Here is a 19,368-nt window from a genome sequence, read left to right as displayed (position 1 = left end):
GAGAGATCCCCTGGGAATACAGTGCTGCCCCAGGTCAAAGGAAAACACCCTTCTTGCCTTTTTCAGTCTGTCTTTTGGATTAAGAGGAGGCATAGAGTTTTGATGAGAACAGTAGAGGATGAGAGCTGGACCCAGCAGAGGATTTCATGGCTTGATTCTTCACTCTGAAGTAATTCTGAATCACCAGATCCAGCCCCCACTTCCCAGCTGTCCACGGAATGGCCAGGAGGATGCACAGAAACCCAAAATACCCAGAAGTGAACCATTGTGCAATGCAGGAAGAGAGTGGGAGAAATCAAAAGCGGTACCAGATGCTTGGATCCACCCTAGATCTGTGCAGATGCTCTCCTTGGGCACTGCAGCCCCCACTGCAAACCCCAAGCCCCACTCAGCTGTGGGGCACGTCCCCAGGACTCAGGACATTGGGGCTGGTTCCTTATCCAGTCCATGAGGATTCACTCATCCTCTGTGCTTGGCCACTTAAGGGACCTCCTGGTGTGTGTCCCCAGCCCCTGCCAGGCTGTGGGCAGTGGTCTTTTCCAGTCTGAGGAGACCACAACTCCAGCTGGTCTTTGCTGGAGGACCCTCAGCCAAGGGAGGGCCCCACTGTCAGTGCTGTGCTCCCACTTCCCCACTGTGGGAAGTGCTCCCTGAGGCAGGAAGAGAAACCCACAGAACACTCCCCAGCTTTCCGAGGCCCTGTTCCTGCTCTGATTAGTGACTGTACGCCAAACCAAAGCTTTCTGTCCCTCATGGTGTCACACAGAGTGAGCAGTGGAACATCACCCGGGGTGCACAGCTCAGCCTTCCTTAGACACATGAAAACAGCACTCAAAAAAAAAGCAGGGAAACAAGAAAACAATCAGGAGAAAAATTATCAGTTCAGACTTTTTTCCCCCAAATATCCAGCCAGGCACAAGACAGAGCTAATCCTGAATTCCCACTGCATGTGACACTTGGTGATTTATTTCAGTGGCTTAAATGTCTCAGCACGTTGAAATCTCTCATTTGGAGAAATGTCTGTTTTTCCTCAATATCTTGAGACTAATGAGGTTGATTATCTGATTTGAAAGTGCTTTTTCTTGTCTAAATTTACCCATGTTTTGTGATGAGATGGAAAAAAGTGTTTTTTTAAAAAGAAGAAAAAATCCCAACCAAACAACAAATATTTAGCGAGTGAATATTTTAAATGTTCTTGTGTACCAAGTGTGTGTACGTGTTTTCTTGCAAGGAGAGGGTGTGTTTGGGAATGCATACATATTGTTGATCCTAAAGCAAATGGGTAGAGTAGGGGCATGTCCGAGCTGCTTTAGGCAGAGGGATTTTACTGAATCCCATGGAGTTGTGCCTGTGTGTTTCAGGAAACACTTTTATCCCTCAAGACTTTTTGCATGTCCTGGGAAAGTGAATTTTGGGATGAGCATTTGGAAACTGCAAATATCCTTGAGTTAACCAAGGGCAGAGGTTTTTCCCAAGAAATCATGCAAGCAGGATCTGATGGTTTAAATTGCCATTGGGATCAGGAAAGGGTGGCCTGATGTGAGGGGCAGCCGATAAGCTTTGGCAGCCAAGGCCTGAAGTCTTAAGGAATTATTGGCAGCTTTGGCAGCTTTAGACAAGTAATGACTGAGCAAAATCTTAAGGGAAGATTCTGATCTCACTGACTGCTATAAATTAGAAATAATCCCAATCACTTTGAAATGTGTTCCTGTAAAATTTGTGGGAATGTGGGCTTGACCGAAAAGCCCAGCTTGGTCTGTTGCTACGTATGACTCACTGCTTTATTTTGTAGCCTGAATTTCCAGGATATAAACAGACCCAGAGAGGTGCTGCCCCTGCCTACACCAGTCCTGCCATGCCTTTTGTGCTTTGAGCTGTTAATGGTGCAGAATGTGGGGTTTCCACCACCTCCTGCCAAGCCCTTTTGCTGCCTGAGAGCTCTCGGTGTTATGAAGTGTTTTCTGATGCTCAGCCTCTGTTTCCCTGCACTCAGCATCATCCCCTTGTTCGTAGTTAAATACCCTCAGATCAAAACAGTGACATTTAAAGGCAGTGAGGCAAACCAGCACACAAGGTGGTGGAGCAGGTTCAGAGCAGACTTCAAATAGGGCCCATCCTGGGCAGCCTTTCCTGCTCGGTCCTTTCTGCTGCTCCTGCCCTCTGAGAGCTGCACATCTCCCAGGTTAGTGGGCTATAGCTGGAGAGATACACACACAGCAATGTCAGAAAGACATTTCCACAAAGCCTGTCATCATGTCCAAGTCCTTGCGAGTCCCAGTTTGGGCAGGGCTGTATTTACACCACAAAGCTGAGACAATGGTACATCCCTGCCTTGCTTCCTCTCTTCTCCTGTGCCGTGGCAGGAGCATGTTCACCTCTCTCCTGCCCTCCCTGTGGATCCTATGAGCCTGTGGAGCCGTGGAGACCCGTGTGCCACTGTGCCCAGCTCCCTCTGGCTCTGCTGCTGGGCAGGATTTGCCATTTCCATTGGCATGAGCCCCGTGCCCACCACAGCCTCAGGGGCCACTGCACCCTCACTGAGTGCCTTGTGTGGATGATGTGGAGGTGGAAAACAGGTCTGTGCTTCAGCACACCTCAGAATTGCTCGTTTTCATGCCTTTTGAACAGCTCTTGAACCACATCAAAACAAAATGAAGCAGCAATCCTGCAGCAGTCCCTGCCCTCATGGCAGCTTCCAGCAACCCTTTCCTCCCTTTCAGCCCAGGTTTCTCTCAGAATAGGGATATGATGTGGCTCCCATTCCCTAGGAGGGAATCTGATGAATCTGTGGAGGTCCCTGAGCCACTGGCAGGATGTTTGGCACAGGACAGAGCCTTGCTGATCAGCCTGGATTGGTTTTAACTTGCTATTTAAACAGATTACTTTATGCAGCTATCTGGATATTTCTACCAAAGATTCCCATGGGTTGCCACTATGGCAGGTTTCAAGAGTGTTAAATTTACATGAAGGGAAAAATATATGTAATTGAGACATATAATGAGCACTGTCCTTTTAAATGTCTTCCCATTCTTGTTATTTACGGGTCCTTTAAATCAAGAGTTGCTGCCCTTAATTATGTAATCCGTAATTGTTGGCCTCAGCCTAATATTATGTTAGTGAAACCAAGAGTGACATGAAAGAAAGCTGCATGTAACCAGTGTGCTGCTTGGCAAGCAGGGACAGCCTGATGAGAAATCCTCCTGGGAGAAAAATCATGTCAGGGACTGAAATACAGCCTTCTTTTTTCTTCTTCTTCTTGCCCCCCCCCAACAGAAGGTTTCAAAACTGAGCCTGTTGAAAAGGACAACATCTTGCTCATGTTCCTTTTCTGATCTCTGTGTAGCCCCAGGTGCTAATCAGCCTGTCAGTCTCTAATTGCAGAACAGCAGTGTCAGGCAGGAGAGAGCCCTGCTCACTGCCTGGGAGCTGGGCAAGGGCACAGAATCTCCTCACTGTGCCCAGCAGTGGCAGCAAAAGGGCTATGTCAGGGTGGGCTTGGGCGCTGGGGGGTGGGTCTGGTGGGCTCCTGAGCATTCCTGAGCATTCCCAAGCCCAGGGAAGTGTCTGCTCAGGGCTGGCTTGTGAGAGGTGGAACAGCTCACAGTGCCCTGCCCATCCTCGCTGTGTGGGTGCTCCCAACATCCTTTATTCCATGGCACTGTTCCAACCCTTCTGGTCCCTGCTAGTTGCTCCTTGCAGAGCATGGTGGTCGCTCCAGCACAACTGGGGAGCTGGGGATCCACGTCTTTCCGACACAGCAGCAGCAGAGCTGACCCTGTGCTGTCACAGTCAGGAGTAGCCCTGGGACTGTGTGTGTCACTGCAGGCTCGAGGGAGCATGAAACACTCATCCAACCCAGATCTGGGTGACCTTCTGCTCCCATTACTGCTCACAAAGGAGCTCTGCTGTGACTGCACGGAGAAGAGAGGAGTCAGCTTTCTGTCGGCTGCCCTTTGGATGCAGCAGGATGTGCAGGGAGGATGTGTCAGGATGTGCACTGAAAACTCTTGGTGCAGCTGGGGAGGGCTGAGGGTTTTGTTAGAGGCTTATGGGACATAACTCAGGTTGGACAAGGCCTCGGGAAGTCAGCCACTCTCCTCTTGGCCATTCTGCTGCTGTGCTCGGCTGAAGTCAGTAGAAATCTGCTTGTTCAGTGGAACTAAAAGTTCAGCCTCTTCCTTTTTTAGCAGGGTTTCTCTTAATTTACATAAGGATATAGATGATCCAGCTTCTCTAGGAGTTGGAAGAAAATTGAAAAGAAAAAGGAAATTTTTTCCTAGTTCGGTACAGGATTGGAGGGATCCAGGGCTGGGACTGGGAGAGGCATTTGGGAAAGCCTGCCTGGAGTCAGGCCCATGGATGAAGGTGTGCTGGGGGAGCCACAGTGGCAGTGGAGCTGAAAAACCATGTCCCTTCTTGCTCCCATCCTGCAACTGACACCTGAGCCCCCAGAAGGGACACTCCCCCTGCAGGGGACAGTTGGTGCTGTTCAGAGGTGTAGAACTGTCAGGAAAAGAACAGCCTTTCAAGGTTCAGTGGTTCTGCTGGGAGGCTCTGTCTGGTGAATTGGCACAGCAGCCGGGGCTGGAGGAGCAGGTAGGGCTCTGGACATGCTGCTTGTGGCCAGCCATGTGCTAGTCCCAAAGTATTTGCAATATGTATTTTCCAATTTGCTAACCCAGCATGGGAAATCAGCTATTTCTAGCCTATAGACTGTATATATAAATTGTTTTCCCAACATAAGAAATGGTATACAAATCCCATCATTTCAGATCCGAATGTTTTTGGGTTATGTAGCTTGCAGGGACTACCCAGTTTGGATTCAGCTAGTCAAGTAGAAGTGCTTACAGAGTCCTCTGTGTGTCCTCAGGCTTCAGATGCTACCACAGGAGTAAAAGACAAAACTGGCTTTCTATTTTTAGCAGCCAGCCTCTCCTAAGCTCGCCCCCTCTCCTAAAGCTCCCATCCATAGGCTTGTGGGAATCTTCTTCATAGAAGCTCGTGTTTAGCCAGGAAAGCCCATAATTTCTGGAGCCAGTATGTTTTCTTCAGAGGCTTCTTGTTCAAGGGCTTGTGCCCACCTGAGCTGTGGCAGCAGCACACAGGTCCCTGGGTTCTGGGCAGGAGGTGTCACCACCCTGCTAAGACACCATGTGATGCACAGCCCATCCCTCTGGGGACTGACCCTCTGTGTCCCTGGGAAGTTAACCCTCATTAACCCTTGGGATACCACAGCCAAAGAAGTGAGACTGAGAGGAGGATAAACCCCTGGCTAGTCTGTGCTGCAGGATGGTGATGCAGTGACTTAATGAAGTTGCTGTTGTCACAGGGCCCAGGGACATGGGCGGTCGCTTCCAATCAATGCTGAGAGGTTAATTACACATTTACCTGAGCAGCAGTCTGAAATCCTCTAGTGGTTAGGGTGCAGGACTCTCACCGCTGCGACCCGGGTTCGATTCCCAGCCCCCCGGGCAGATGGAGCTCGTCAGCCTTGTAAGGCAATCCATCTAAGAGAAGGTCACTCTATAAACAAACCTACGTCCTGGGGACCTCACTGCCACTGTCCAAGTTTGCTTGGCCCCGGCAGATGAACCTCAGGATTAAAGGGTGGGCTCAGTTCAGCGCACGCTGTGTCTCACCTAAAAAATCCACTGCGCAGGCTCGAAGGGTTAATGACCTTTCCCAAATCTTCGCTCGCGAAGACTGGCCATTATTAGTCTGAAATCCTCACCAAGAAAGGAGGAGTGGGGGTGACTCTTGGCTGCTTTGGCACCTGCAGCTGTGAGCAGCACCAGAAGCATGTGTCTATCTAGATCCCCCCCATAGCTGGCTGAACCTTTACAAGCTGTTTGCTGAGATTTTGGGATGGTCTTGTCCCAGAAATCTGTTCCAGTTTGGCGTCAAAGCCAGCACTGCAGTAGTTTAAGAGCCAAAAAGACAAAAAAAAAGCTCTTCTTTTACTTGCTCCTGAATCCTGCTCCTTACCTTTCAGCTGGAGTCATCCTGCTTCCTTCTGCGGTGTTCCACCGAGATGCCCATAGGGCAGGTGGTGGTGAATTCACCCATTTTTAATAAATAGATTTTAATTAACTTTTTAAAAAAGTCCAGCTCATTCCAATTAGTGGAGGGTGACTGCATTTGTTCTCTCGGAGAGTGGGAGAGAGAGCTCTGTGTTTTCAAGACCATCTGCTCATGAATCCTTAAAAAAAAACCAGAGAGGAAAACAAGCGTTAGCCGGAGGCAGAGAAGGTTGAGGGTACTCCAGCAGCCAGCCAGGGAGGCCTGGCCAGCTGGGAGGGCCCGAGGCTGCCAAGAGGAGCTGGGGTGGTCCTGACAGGTTTTTGGAGATGGGGAGCTCTAATGAGCTATGGGAGAAAGGACTGTCATTGCCTGGGTGAGTGGGAAGAGAAGTAACACTCCAGAGGGGTGAGTTCTGGCAGCGTCATGGGTGGGGAACTGATAGCTCAGTGTTGATGGCTTTGAGATTTGAGATGGCTGGCCTGAAATTTCAGGACCAAAAAGGCTTTGGGATGCTGTTTTAAAGGGGGAAGGTGCAGGGGATTGGTTACCCTGAATACGAAGTGGCTGTGCTGGGCAGCTGGAAAGAGCTTTGGTTGCCTGATGCCACCAGCACCTGCAGCGAGATCAGGGTCTGGGGGTACCTGGAGAGGGGAGTGGGTAAAGTGTCTGGAGCAGCTCTTTCCCCGTTGCAATGTGAACTGCAGTTACTGTGCTTTGAGTCCCCACACTTACTTCATTTATTCTCCTTCCTTCAAAATTATTCCCTAACCCCAGTTTCTGGTCCAAAGTCAGATGGGGTGGCTTTGGGAGCTGCTGGAGGGCCAAAATCTTACTTAATGATTGCCTCTCCCCATCCTGCAAAGACAGACGTGTCCACTGCCCTGGCTGGAAGCAGTGGCTCACTCGGCCTCACTCGTTCTCTCTGCCCTCCAGGGAGACGATATCTTGGATCGCAGCTCGGAGCTGATCTACACGGGGGAAATGTCCTGGATTTACCAGCCTTATGGACGGAACCAGCAGCGAGTTTTCTTTCTCTTTGATCACCAGATGGTTCTCTGCAAGAAGGTAAGGACATGGCTAAGGGCATGCTGCAGACAGGCTTGCCAGTCCAAAGTGGTTTTTAGGGCAAGGTGGCTCTTTGCTGCATGTGCAGAAGAGGATGTGGATAGCACTGAGGAGGGGCAATCCACATGCTCAGAATACTGATTTGTGGGATAGTGAGCATACTGGGATAGAGGGATTTTTATGCTCATAGAAAATCCAGCCTCCACTTTTTCACTTAATGCCTTTTTCTCATGTGCCCCTTTGTTTGGCTTGTTGCCTCACTTCTCCTTTTAGGTTTTGGCTGCAGCATATGATCTGGGATTAGATAGCCCTAGAATTCCCGCATGAACTGCAGAGCATGGCACTTGGGCTTACAGCTCAGTGGCTGCATCGAGACAATGATCAGCAGCTCAGTCTGTGCAGGGTGTCTGTGCTGGCACTTGGGCAGAGGCATTTTAAGCCTCATCCTGATGTCTCTGCTGTGCTGGGTTTTACAGGGCATGTCTCTGCCATGAAACCCATCAAGAAGGTAGGAAGGCAGTGCAGGATGCTGGTGCTGATGTGCTGAAGTGTTAATAGCAGCAGGTGAACTGTGTTTCAGAGCAGCTCTATGCAGCAGCAGCAGCATCACAGCTGTACTGCTGTATCCCACTAAGGTGATCCCAGCTCACTGCCATCCCAGCTGTGCTACGTGAAGGGACAGAGCACATCAGTCCTGTGTGTGACAGCCTGGGATTCAGTGACATTCAGTGCAGCCACACAGAGAACTGTGCAGGGGGAGTCCCCATGTCTGGCTTCAGTGGGAAGTGCAGACAGGGAGCTGTGCTCCTGTTACAGCCTCAGGGCTCAGGACAGGCTGAGCCAGCCCCACTCCATGTGCCAGGGCCCTGGCACTGCAGGAAGCAGCAAGGGAGGAGGCGTGGGAGGCTCCTGAGTCACCACGGCATCACTGCCCGCTCGCGGCCTGTGCAGTGCAGTGGGTGGCACTTTCTTCTCCTGAGTCATGGTTAACTGAAATTTTGCCTTCTGGAATGCATGTGCTTGTTTTCCCCCTCCTCATTGCTGTGCCTTTTACTCCTGGCCTGGCTCTGCACAAAAATAACCACAGAGGAACAATAACCAGGTCCGACGGTCAGAGCTGGCATAATGAGTCTGGAGGTGCACAGCTGGTTTCAGTTTTAATCTTGACCTCCTACACTTTGATTGTGACCCGAATTGCCAATTCACAAGGCAGCATCCAGCTTGGCATCCAGACACTGGTTCTGGTCCAGAGAGGTATTGAGTGTTCCTGTAACTCCGGGAAAACCATGGCTGGGATTTCTGTGGTCATCAGCATGAGTGGAGAGTGTTCAGCAATTTGCAGTGGGCTGTGGGGCCCTGGCAGGTTCCAGCAGTATGCAAACAGCACTAGTGGGACACTGTCCTCCTCCTTTCTGCACGCAGAAGGCCCTTTGAGGGACGTGGTGCTGCAGGAGGTGCTGCACAGGGAAACACCCGGTAGATTAGAACGTGGGGCCTGGGCCTTCCTGGAAGAGAGACTGTGCCAGGATCTGGCAGCCCTGCTGCCACCAGCCGAGGTCTTTGGGACAGTGTGTGTGCCCTGAGCTTTGGGGTGACAGGGCAGAGGGTGGGAACTCCTATGGTGACCCTGATGTCATGGGCATGGAGCTCAGACCTCGCTGTAGGTTCTTCTTCTGCATCCCTTTTTTCCAGCAGCAAACTGCAGTTACTTTTCAGTGTTGGGGCAGGAGGGGAGATGAGGTTACAGCTGTACTCTCCTGTGATAATGCTTTCCTTGAACTTTATTGAGAATAATTGTCCAGTATGGGTCCAGAGGAGTGTTAGCTCACATTTTGGGATCATGAATCCCATATAAAATAAATCTGAATGATTTGTAGCCTATGTTGCCTTCACCCTTGTGTCAGGCTTTGCTGCACAGATCCCAACAGGCAGGATGACCTCTGCTTTAGAGCCAGAGCACTGTGTCTTGGGGCTTTTTTAATGAGGCACCATTTACCTCATGGTGTGGGAAGTTGGAGCTTTGAAATTATCCTCTGAGGGATATGAAATATGACCCACATCCTCCAGAGCAGCTTTGGTACCACTTATGATGGCACATCTCAGTGAATCTTCCTCTTCAGAAGATTTTCTGCATTTGTGGTTTTTTTCAGATATAATAAATCAGTAGGTATGATACATCCTTCATCATGACACAATCTATATGAGAATACTTTTTTTTAAATTATAGTGGTTGAATTTTATCTCTTTATCGGTCAAAAGAGATTTTTAATAGAAATAAGGAACTAAAACTAATTCCTTATTTAAATATGCCACAGATGCTTCAGTTTGATGGAGGTTTGCTGGATATCCTGAGAGGCTCTAGAAGACAAGCACATATTTCAACAAGATCCCCCACTCCTCCAGATCTTCCTTGCAGTTACCTGCACATCATCCTCACCTTCATTACCTATGGTCTCCTTGGCAGATGTTTGCAGCTGCAACAGCTCTGTGCTCTTGCATCCCCTGGGAATGCATATGGATCCCATGGTTGCAAAGAGTGATTCATGAGTTCCTGATGGAACACAGTTCTGTATCCTAAGCTCTGTGACAGTTTTGGATGTTGGTATTCTCTGTCCTTCCCTTTGAACTCCATTGTCTCCGAACGTGGTTCCACAGTGGGCTCATAGTGCACAGGCTGGCAGGTTCCTGCTCACGGTTTGTGCAGTGGAAGATGAGGAACTCTTACATGGCAAACCTGGCTGGAATCAGTGTCCCTCCTGTAGGCCAGGGTGAGGTGTTGGTTTTTGCTGATATACCAGTAGTCCAGGAAGATGAAATATGAATTCCTGCACTATCTGGAAGAGAGCCAGTGAAAGTCAGGTTTTCTTTTGCTGCAGAAATTTGGGCAGCATTCTGGTCCCAGCCCTCCAGAGTGCTGGGTGTCAGTCCCAGGAGAACTCACTGTGACCCTCGCTGTGTTTGTACTGCTGCTGGTCCCCTGGGTGGTTGCACTGCTCTGTACTGCTGGATTGCTACTGCACTCAAGCAGAGTGATAAAAAATGGACAAGGCACAGTACACATTCTGTGTACATGTGTACATGTACAAGGACAAGGTACAGTACAGATTCTCAAAAACCATCTTGTTTGTACCATTCTCCTGCTGGCTTGGGTTTGGTCCATCGGCTCCAGCGGCAGCTGGCCCAGGAAGGTTTCATCTCCTGTTGTGTGCTACCAGAATTTACCGTGTTTCTTTTCCCACTGATCCATCCACTGTTGCCTGTGTCTAAGGGACATGGTCTGTTGGCTGTGGAGGTATTTCTAGCGTCCAGCTACTGCTTTCAGCAGCAGGTAACATATTTCCAAATAACCCCATCTGCTTTGCTCATGCCCTGCTTTCCAGAGACTTTGCCATCCCTTTCTGCTGTTGTTTGAGGATGTTTCAAGGTTATGGAGCCTTTTTTTTGTTGGACACTTGGCCAAGACATTCTGTGAGGGAGGATAACTCTTGTGTGATTCTTCCTGACATTATCACCTGGTTGTTCCCTGCCTGATACACCTGCAAGCCCATCAGTAGTGCCAACTCAGCCCTCTGACAGCCAGGAGCTTGCTGATCAGCATTCACTGTGTTTATTGGTTGTTCCCAAATATTTCAAGCAGGGCTTCAGCATCTGCCTGGCCTTTGGAAATCGTGGTTGTCCACAGATCCCTGCAGGTTGGGACCACGCCTTGTATCCCACTGCTCTCTGGTCTCATACAGGTGGGTGGATTGGGCTGAGAGCTGCCGGTGGGAGCAGCTCCTTGAACCTGAACGTCCTTGTTGTCTTCCCACTGGCTGTGTGTCCTAGGAGTTTTCCAAGGGCTTTTGCAGTGTGAGCTGATCCAAGGTTTGTCCTTTCAAAGCAGTTGGTGACAGTTTGTTTGGGTGTGAAGATCCAGGTATTGGTGTGGTCATTGATGTGACTGTGTTGAACTCTCTGTGTCAATGTGACTGTCATATACTGGTCATTAATATAGTTCAGCTGTCAGGAGAGGAGTAGTGGCACTGGTGGGATCCAGTGGCCAAGCTCAGCCCCTTCCCTGGCTGCCTAAGATCTACTGCCTCAGGCAGAATTCCCAAACACATTTCCATGAGCACCATGAGCACAGGTCTTCAGAGACCTGGGTTGTGAAGATGTGTAATTACCAAGGGCTGCATTCAACTGTGCTTGGTAGGTGTTATTTCCACCAGTGGGGGTATCTTTAGGTCTTTCTTCCAAGCAGGAAACCTGCACTAAGATTTCTAAGGGCTGCATGCAGCATGCACCGTGGCAGGCAGCTCTCACTGCTGGCAAACATCTTACAAAGCAACTTGTGTGGGATAATTTTAACAAAAGCTGTTTCTGAGCTTTACGGATAAATCTCTTTGGTTTAGATTTGACCATCAGAGACAGCACTGGTCACTTCCTAACATCACCACTGGATTATTTCCTGGTGCCAGGAAGTGAGGAGTTTAATTAGATGAAATGGCCATGTCAACTATTTCAGGCTTCAATAAACTGAATGCTGAAATACCAGTTTGTATGCCACAGTTCCTGATCCAGAGCCTCTGGGAGAGCTCAGGATTCAGGTTTTCTTTGCAAAGCCGGGTAACTTTCAGCTGTTGGATTAATGTCGAAGTCTCCCAATGAATTTTCTGTCCGTGTCTCCTGAACCAGAGAGTGGGACATTGCCATGTGCCTGAGGACAAAGTGGTGGCTTCTCCGAAGAGACTGTTGATTGGATGCCCTAATGCAGAGTTGCCTTTTGGGAAGGCAGAAGGGAATACACTGAGCAGGAAGCAAGCACTGGCCTCACTGTGCCTTGCCCTATGTGTATAATAGGAGAGGAATGCATATTCCAGCATGCTGACCATAATTACCAAGAAATGAAGGCAATCCTGGATGATGGCAGCATTAAAAGATGTTGCCTTAAAGGTACAGGGTCCACTTTCCTCATCACCCTGAAGTTGAGAGAGTTTGACACAGAGATGCTTTAGATTTGCAAATCATGGTACTTAATATCCAGGCCTGTGACACACAGCATTAATTATGATCACAGCCTGTTACATTGGGGATGCTGGAGGCACTCAGCAGAGGAGGATCTTCCCTTATCTGTTCTGGGTGATAGTTTGGATTCCCCCAATGGGCTCCAGGGCGCTGTGGCATCGGGCTGGGAATGACAGCATGAAGTGTGAAGGGTTAACTGAGTTTCTGCACCAAATTCCACTTTTCCTTCCTCAATAGCCAAGCAGTCCTTGATGGGACTCCATGATTGGTGTTTTCTGACAGTGCAGAAAGATCAGTGACTGCATGAAACACATTTAGTTTTCATTTGTGCTTTTTATGTGTCTCTTGTAATCAAGAGGCAACGCAGGCTCCAGCTTGTAGTTTATTGCTATTGCTGTCTTCCCTTAAGCTCCCTGAGCAAAGCAGGTTGGATGAGAAGCAAAATGAGACCAGTTTAATAGCAGTAGCCAGACAGCCAGCCAGAAATAGCTGTGCTACAGGAGATGGAGTAAATAAAATAATCCTGTCAGCCTCCATTGCAGTTCAGGTTTCCAAGTGGTAAGATAAAAGAGACATTGCTGAGCCCTTTTAGTGTAAGAAGGTCTAGTTCCCATATCACTTCTGCTGGAATCACTGAAGTAATCTCTGCACCAAAACAACGGCCCTGCTTTTATTACGGGCTAACCAGGTCTCACAGGACCAGCCCAAAATCTTGTTTGCAAACACAGAGCAGCCCTGGGACAATTCTTATTACTCTGAAGTGGTTTTCTGACCCACAAGGAGCACTCTTTGACTTCTGCAGCACCACCCATCCCTTCTCTTTTTCTCCCGGTAACACAGATCTCCCCAAAATGCCCTGTTTTGGGTCAGGCCTGGGCCCAGCCTGCAGCAGAGTGGGCAAATAGGTCAGGCTCAGGAGAGCTGCTGAAACCAGCAGCTCAGGAGAGACTCAGTGCTGCCCTGGCAGGCAGGGCCTGCTGCTGCTGGACCTGGTGAGATTGCTGGTGATTCCTGGGGCTGTCCTGAGCAGGGTCAGGAGCTGGACCTTGATGATCCTGTGGATCCCTTCCAACTCAAGATATTTTATGATTCTATGAGATAGGCAGGGAGGTGACCAAAGAGAACACACTGGCTTGGTCACAGCCCCAGAACAAAGTGTGAAATGAAGTTTTTAGAGACCAGTGTTTCCACAGCCCCACTGCCAGACCCCTGTGCTCATGCCCAGATGATCACTCAGTGCTGTCTGCAGGCAAGAGGTTTTTGTGGGTCCTTAGAGGGCAGGGAAGTTGGATCCTCCTGTCCAGCAGAGAGCTGGACATCCTCCTATTTCCAGCAGAGAGCTGGACATGAAGCCAAGTCCAGAAATTGATGGGATATAGTTTAAAACCAGTTATGAAACAGTCCTTCAGCTTTCAGACAGGTGTGCTCAGGGAAAGAAAACATTCCTTTTGACAGCCCAGAGCCCGGAGTGCCCAGTGACCCTCAGGCAGAGCTGTGCAGGTGCCAGCCACATGCCCTCACACGGCTGCACAGGAGGGTTCGTGCTGAGGGGCTGCACTGACCTGAGCCAGCACCTGCCACACTTGCTGGTGATCCACTGGCTCCAAGGGAGCAGAGAGGGAAGAGTGGGAGCCAGAGGGATCCAGAGGAGACAGCGGGAGGAGGGCAAGGGAAGGCTTTAAGTTGTTAGTTGCTAATTCAGTGTTAAAATCCAAAAAGGGCTGAATTAAGAGTCCTTCACAGTCTGTGTTGCTTGGCTGGACAGGGATCAGGTGTCTCTCCTCCTGTGGTCATACAGATTTGCAGGATGCTCTGCAATATACTCTGTGCCTAATTTTTCACTCCCATAATTGCAGTGGGTGTAAATTTGGTCCACAAACAAAACCTCCAGAGCTGAAAATCTACCCCTCTTCCTGCTGTGGCTTTTCATCAGCACAATTTGAAGCCCCTGAGAGCAAGTTGGAAAGACCAGAGTGACGTGGGTGCAGAAGGGTTTCCCATCTCTTCCTGCTATTAGTTCTTTGGAAAGGCACTAGCCCTCGCCCCACGGCTTCGCAGACAAAGTGATTGGGCTCAGGGTGGAACAAGGCATCAAAATGCCACTGATGTTCCACTAAATACATGGAAGCAAAACAGCATTTCCACATAAATGCTTTCAGCTCCAATCCTCCCCCTCTCGGATCCCACACTGCAGCTCCATGGAGCTGGCAAGGATGAATCAAACGTCTCTTCCCAAACTCAGGAGACAGACAGTGCTGAATAATTTGGCAGGAATCTACCGACCTCCCCAGCACAGCTGTCCTTGTGCAAGAGGAGTTATGTAAACTGAGAGAGGTTTAGGCTCCCCTGGGAGGCTCTTTGGCCCGTCCCAGGAGGTTTGTTGAGGGTGGTGTTGGGGAGGTGGTGTTACATCCCCCTGTTCCTAATACAGTCTATCCCTCGCTACATTTCAGGCTGTGCTGTGCAGGCCCCATCTCCCTGCTCCTACAGGCTGGCTCAGTCCCAGCCGTTGTGTCTGACAAGCTGATACCAGGGCTCACAGCCTCTGGCCTCCAAACACTTAGCAGGGCTTAGATTTGTTTTCTGGTATCAAGAATATTTAGGACAAAACCATTCACAAGGGTTCATTGAGTCTTAGGTTCTCATTTGGACCGAGGAAGGGCCTGGTTGGATGATGCACTCACAGCTCTGGGCTGGTCGATGAGATCCATGTGTCACTGCCCCATCTCAAACTCAGCCCACAGGAGGGTTAAGGTACATGAACAAATGCTACAGAAAGCTGCCCCCTTGGTATTCATGAAAAGCAGGCTGGGCTGCTTTCATCAAAGGGTCTCTTTAAGGTAAATTAGATTTTAAAAATGTAGGCTCCAAATACTTTTTTAAAAAGCCAAAGGACGTTGAAAGCCCTTATGACTAAAGATACCCAAAGACATGGCGAAGTGGCAGTGTGCCATGCTCTCATTGCTCACGGCAGGCTGGGCAGAGTGAAGATAGAGAGCAAGCAGGCAGAAAAATCAGGACAAATTTCAAGAGTACATTAAAAAACCCTGCTCACTCCCTCTGCTCTACAGGCACTGCCCATGCCAGCAAGAAATCATCAGAGAGGGGTCTGAGCCCCACACCTCAGTGCAAAAGGCAACTCAGCCTTTTCCAAACTTCTGCCTTTCCCAAATCGTGGGTTCGTGTTTGGGTGCAGTTATTATGGACCCTGGCTTAGTCTTTGCCCAATTTCAGCATCAACCGTTCACTGTTCATCAACTCTTCCAGTGTCAGCTGTTCACCAAGGGGTGGCACTTGGCTGTAGTGGCATCTCTCCAGCCTCATCCTCAGCTGCCCATTCTCCAGTGGTCTCTCTGCCTCGCTGGGCTCTGCCAGCTCTGATCCCGAAGCGTGGATAAGGCTGAGCTGTTCTTACGTGGCTCTGAGCTGTTAGAGATCCACCATCAGAGGCTGCCAGTGTGTCTCTCACCAATTACTTACAGCTCCCTGTTGCTCTGTACAATAAGCAAATGTCTTTATCCCCTGGTAGAGCTGGGGAAGGGCTGAGGGAGAAATGTCACTTCACCCCGAGGCCCCCAGCCAGCCCCTGCCAGCCCTGGGGGCTGCACTCACACAGCCTGGCTGATCCCTGTGCTCAGAGCACATCACCCCTCCCCAGGTCAGTTTGAACCTCCTTTGCCATTGGAATATGCAGGGGTTTGGTAACCAGGAGGACCAATAACCTACATATACAATGAGAACCTTGTCATGGATTATTCTGTGGTTGGCATCTCCTCACCTGTCAGCTCGTAAGAGGGATCTAATGACTCACGGCTGCAAATGGCTCTTCCTCCATTTGTGTTTCACAAATGATTTGTTTTACGCATGAGAAGTCGAGTGTGACCCAGCACAGAATAAACCACAGCCCTTGAAAAAATGCACCATCCTAAAATCACAACCCTTGCTTAAGGCCTCCCCATCCACCCTTGCACCAAGCAATTAATAGGATGAATGGATGCTGCACGTGGAGCTCGTGGGAACGAGTGACTGGGACCAGGGCAGGGCCTCACCTGTGCCCTCTGACAGGGGGTAATTTCCTCCTTATGTGCCCTGTGCTGCTTAAACCCTTGAATAGCTTTCAGTTCTGATGTCACATTGCACGAGTGACTGCAGGTTGCTCTCCTTGTGATGAATGTTCTTTCTCCTGCAGAGGTGTGACTCGTACAGGGTCTTGCACACCCACAGCGTGCAAAGGCTGTGCCTGGCTTGGGCAGCTGTGGCAGAAAAATGTGATGGACTAAAGCTAGAGAGCAGGAGGAAGCAGTACTGAAGACAAGTAGAAGTCAATGCAATAGTAAGAGCCACTGAACACTCTGATTTACGGGTGCAGTCCTTTCTGCAGGTACCTATATCCACTTCAATAAGTGTTTAATTCATTGTGGAAGCCACATCCCAGATTCAGATCTCCAAGTTTTCCAACAGAGCTCAGCCTTGGTTTCCTTCTGATGGTCACAAAGCAGATTTTTTTCTTCTGAAGTGACCTTCCCCCCTTCAGAGAGGGGCAGGGTGTGGGAGCAGGAGGGAATGGCCCAGGCAGGTCCCACAGGCAGGTCCAGCCCCGAGCTCAGCACAAGCTGCTCAAGCTGCAAACACCAACACAGCCCTCGGAGAGCAGAACTGAGGGGGGGGAGCTTACATAATATGTCAGAACTTTGTTTTGTGCTCCCATCAAACACCACTTTTTTTGGCTTCATCTTTTCCTTGTGAATCCTTAGTACAGATTACGTGAACAGACTGCAGAGCATTATTCAGTAGAGCTTAATTAACCTCAGTGAGGGAAAGAAAAGGAAATCATAGAAGCTGTAGGGTAAAAACAGATCATATTTAGACAAATAAGTGCAAATGACCCAAATGCATCAGTTGCCTTCAGAGCCAGGCAAGGCAGTCTGGATGCTCTGCAGAGACTGCAGGTCTGTGTCGCTGTGGCTCCTGCTGCCTTGGGGCTCTCCCACACTGCCCCTCCAGTCCGTGTAAATCCCACCTGCTCTCACCCATCCCTCCTCCATCTGTCACCTTCCTCTCAGACACCATCAAAATGCAGAGCTGGGAAGGACCCCAAGAGATCAGCTATTCCCTTCGCAGGATTAAGTATACTCAGATCATCTCTGATGGATGTTTTTCTAACCTTCTTTTGAAAATCCCTCAGGAATGCCATCCCAAGACTTCCCTATTTTGTCTGTTCTAGAGTTTAACTACTCTTATAGCTAGAAAGATTTTTGTCCCAAGATTCTAATGCTGTTCTCCCTGGTGGTAAATTGAGCCAAACCACAATCAAAATGGAGAATAATTGATCACCAGGCTCTGTAGAAGAGCAGCAGCTTTCACCTACTGGAATACTAACAGCACATTCCTTTTTAGTTATTAATTATTATCTTTCTAGATTAAACAACTTCATTTCTGTGTCCTTTCCCCACTGATGAGGTTTTGAGAGTCCTTTTTTTTGGTCTTTTTTTGTCTTTTTATGTTTTCTTGCTCTTGCCTGATTTAACTACAAGAAATAATTTTGTGTGACATTCAGAACTGGGCAGTGTAAACCAGCCAGTCGTCATGCTGACTGAACTGTGGGCAGGATAACAGGCAATACCATACTAATACAGCCAGCATGTACATGAAGGTGCATTTTAGAGCTTAATTATTTCTTCTTAATATGTTATCCCCGGTATAATCAGGAGCAGAAGCAGCAGCCTGCCCAGCTGCCATTTCTATGCCCCACAAAGCCAGAGCTCCTTTCCACAGTGTGGCTTCTTCCATAGCAGATGAATCTCATTTTGTGTGTACTGTCTGCTCTGTTCTCCTGCCATGCAGCTCTTACACTGGGCTGGTTGAACGATCCATTTTGCTCCTCGGCCACACAGCTACTTTCCTTTATCTTCTGTTTGCTTGTTTGTCTCCACGGACATGCTGGGAGAAAGGATAGTCCTGTGCTGGACAAAACAGTGTGGGGAGCACCGGGATCATTTCTCAGTGCTGCTCCAGGTTCCTGGCTGCACATGGCAGAGAGCACACAAGCAGCATCACTTCATGGCCTGTGTGTTCCCTGAATTCCTGTTCTCTTGTGTACATGCATAAAAAGCTCCTTAAAACAAGTCTTTGGCCTTGTTTGCTGTCTCTCACATAGCCCAGATGAATACCTAAATTTTATTGAACTCAATTACAGTGTAAGCCATTTGAAGAGGCTCATGGTTCACTAAGGAGCTAAGTAATATCTGTTATTCTTTAAGAGCTGTAGGAACATAAGTGGTAAAATATCCATGGATCAAATAATTATTATGCATCCCGTACTATGGGTATTAAAATTTAGTCAGTTGGGAAATAATATCCATTTATTGAGTGGCAAGAAGAAGGAGAAGTGATAATAGAAATGCCAAGATATTAAAAATTACATTATCCAGTTACAGTTGTTAATCTGCTCTATGGACTGAACTTTCTGGAACCAGGTATGTACAAAGTGTCTTCCATGAGCAGGCATGTGCTACTCACGGAGATGATTATGTGCTCCACCACTCAGGGAGAAGTAAAGGGTCTCTTATAAATTCAGGGTACCACTGCTGGAGTTTGTGGTCAGTGAGTGAGGAATGTCCTTCTTTTGTGGAAGTAGGAAGGAAATGTGCTGTGGGGTATCGGGAGGGTGATGGGAGAAGAGATGATCCATTTCTTCTAGAGTCATTATTGAGCCTTCTCCTCCAATGGCAGTAAAGTGGCAGACAGGAGCTTTGTGCTTGTTGTCTTTCCCTCCTTTCCCCTGTGCTTGCTCAGCGCTCAAGGGCAAACCATGGCGTTTCTTCCTCGTGTTCTGTGCAGGCTCAGCAGCTGAACTATTGCATTTCACCAACCATAATATTCTGTGGGGCCATTTTATTTCCAGAAGCCCTTGCAGGATTCCGGTATCTCCTCACTGCTCCTGCAGTACCTCCCAGGCAGCGCCGTTACCTTCACATCCAGTGCTCAGCAGCACCTGCGGAGCTCAGGAGCCTTGGAGATGCTCTGCAAGAGCCTCAGCCTGGGAGAGGAAACGTATGGAGCAGCTCAGGCAGACACCTCCAAACCCAGGGACTGTCCTCTGCACAAAGCTGTTAAAGCATTCACTTGGCATTAGCTGTTAAAAATAGCTCATAATGTTTTCTGAGTCAAAATCAGAGAGATAAAAGGGGAAAAATGTATTGAGTGTGTGTAGGGAAAAGGCCAACACACAGCCTGATGAGAAGGAAGATTGTGATTCTTTATTCTTGTAATACCTTC

At 48.9% G+C, this 19,368-nt stretch overlaps 1 protein-coding gene across 10 annotated transcripts in view; it reads left to right on the top strand.

Annotated features, from left to right (window-relative positions):
- ARHGEF9 (Cdc42 guanine nucleotide exchange factor 9) overlaps positions 1–19,368 on the top strand; it is a 207,600-nt gene that overhangs the window by 171,135 nt on the left and 17,097 nt on the right. For all 10 annotated transcript variants that reach the window (XM_017817034.1, XM_017817026.1, XM_017817060.1 and 7 more), the window contains one exon: positions 6,955–7,086. In XM_017817034.1, the coding sequence (XP_017672523.1) occupies positions 6,955–7,086 (132 nt within the window). The remainder of the gene's footprint in view (positions 1–6,954; positions 7,087–19,368) is intronic.

The sequence above is a fragment of the Lepidothrix coronata genome, unplaced genomic scaffold, assembly GCF_001604755.1.
Source record: "Lepidothrix coronata isolate B3197 unplaced genomic scaffold, Lepidothrix_coronata-1.0 Scaffold2, whole genome shotgun sequence".
Taxonomy (NCBI): Eukaryota; Metazoa; Chordata; class Aves; order Passeriformes; family Pipridae; genus Lepidothrix; species Lepidothrix coronata.
The sequence above is the reverse complement of the archived record's forward strand: the minus strand, read 5'-3'. Positions and strand labels throughout refer to the sequence as shown.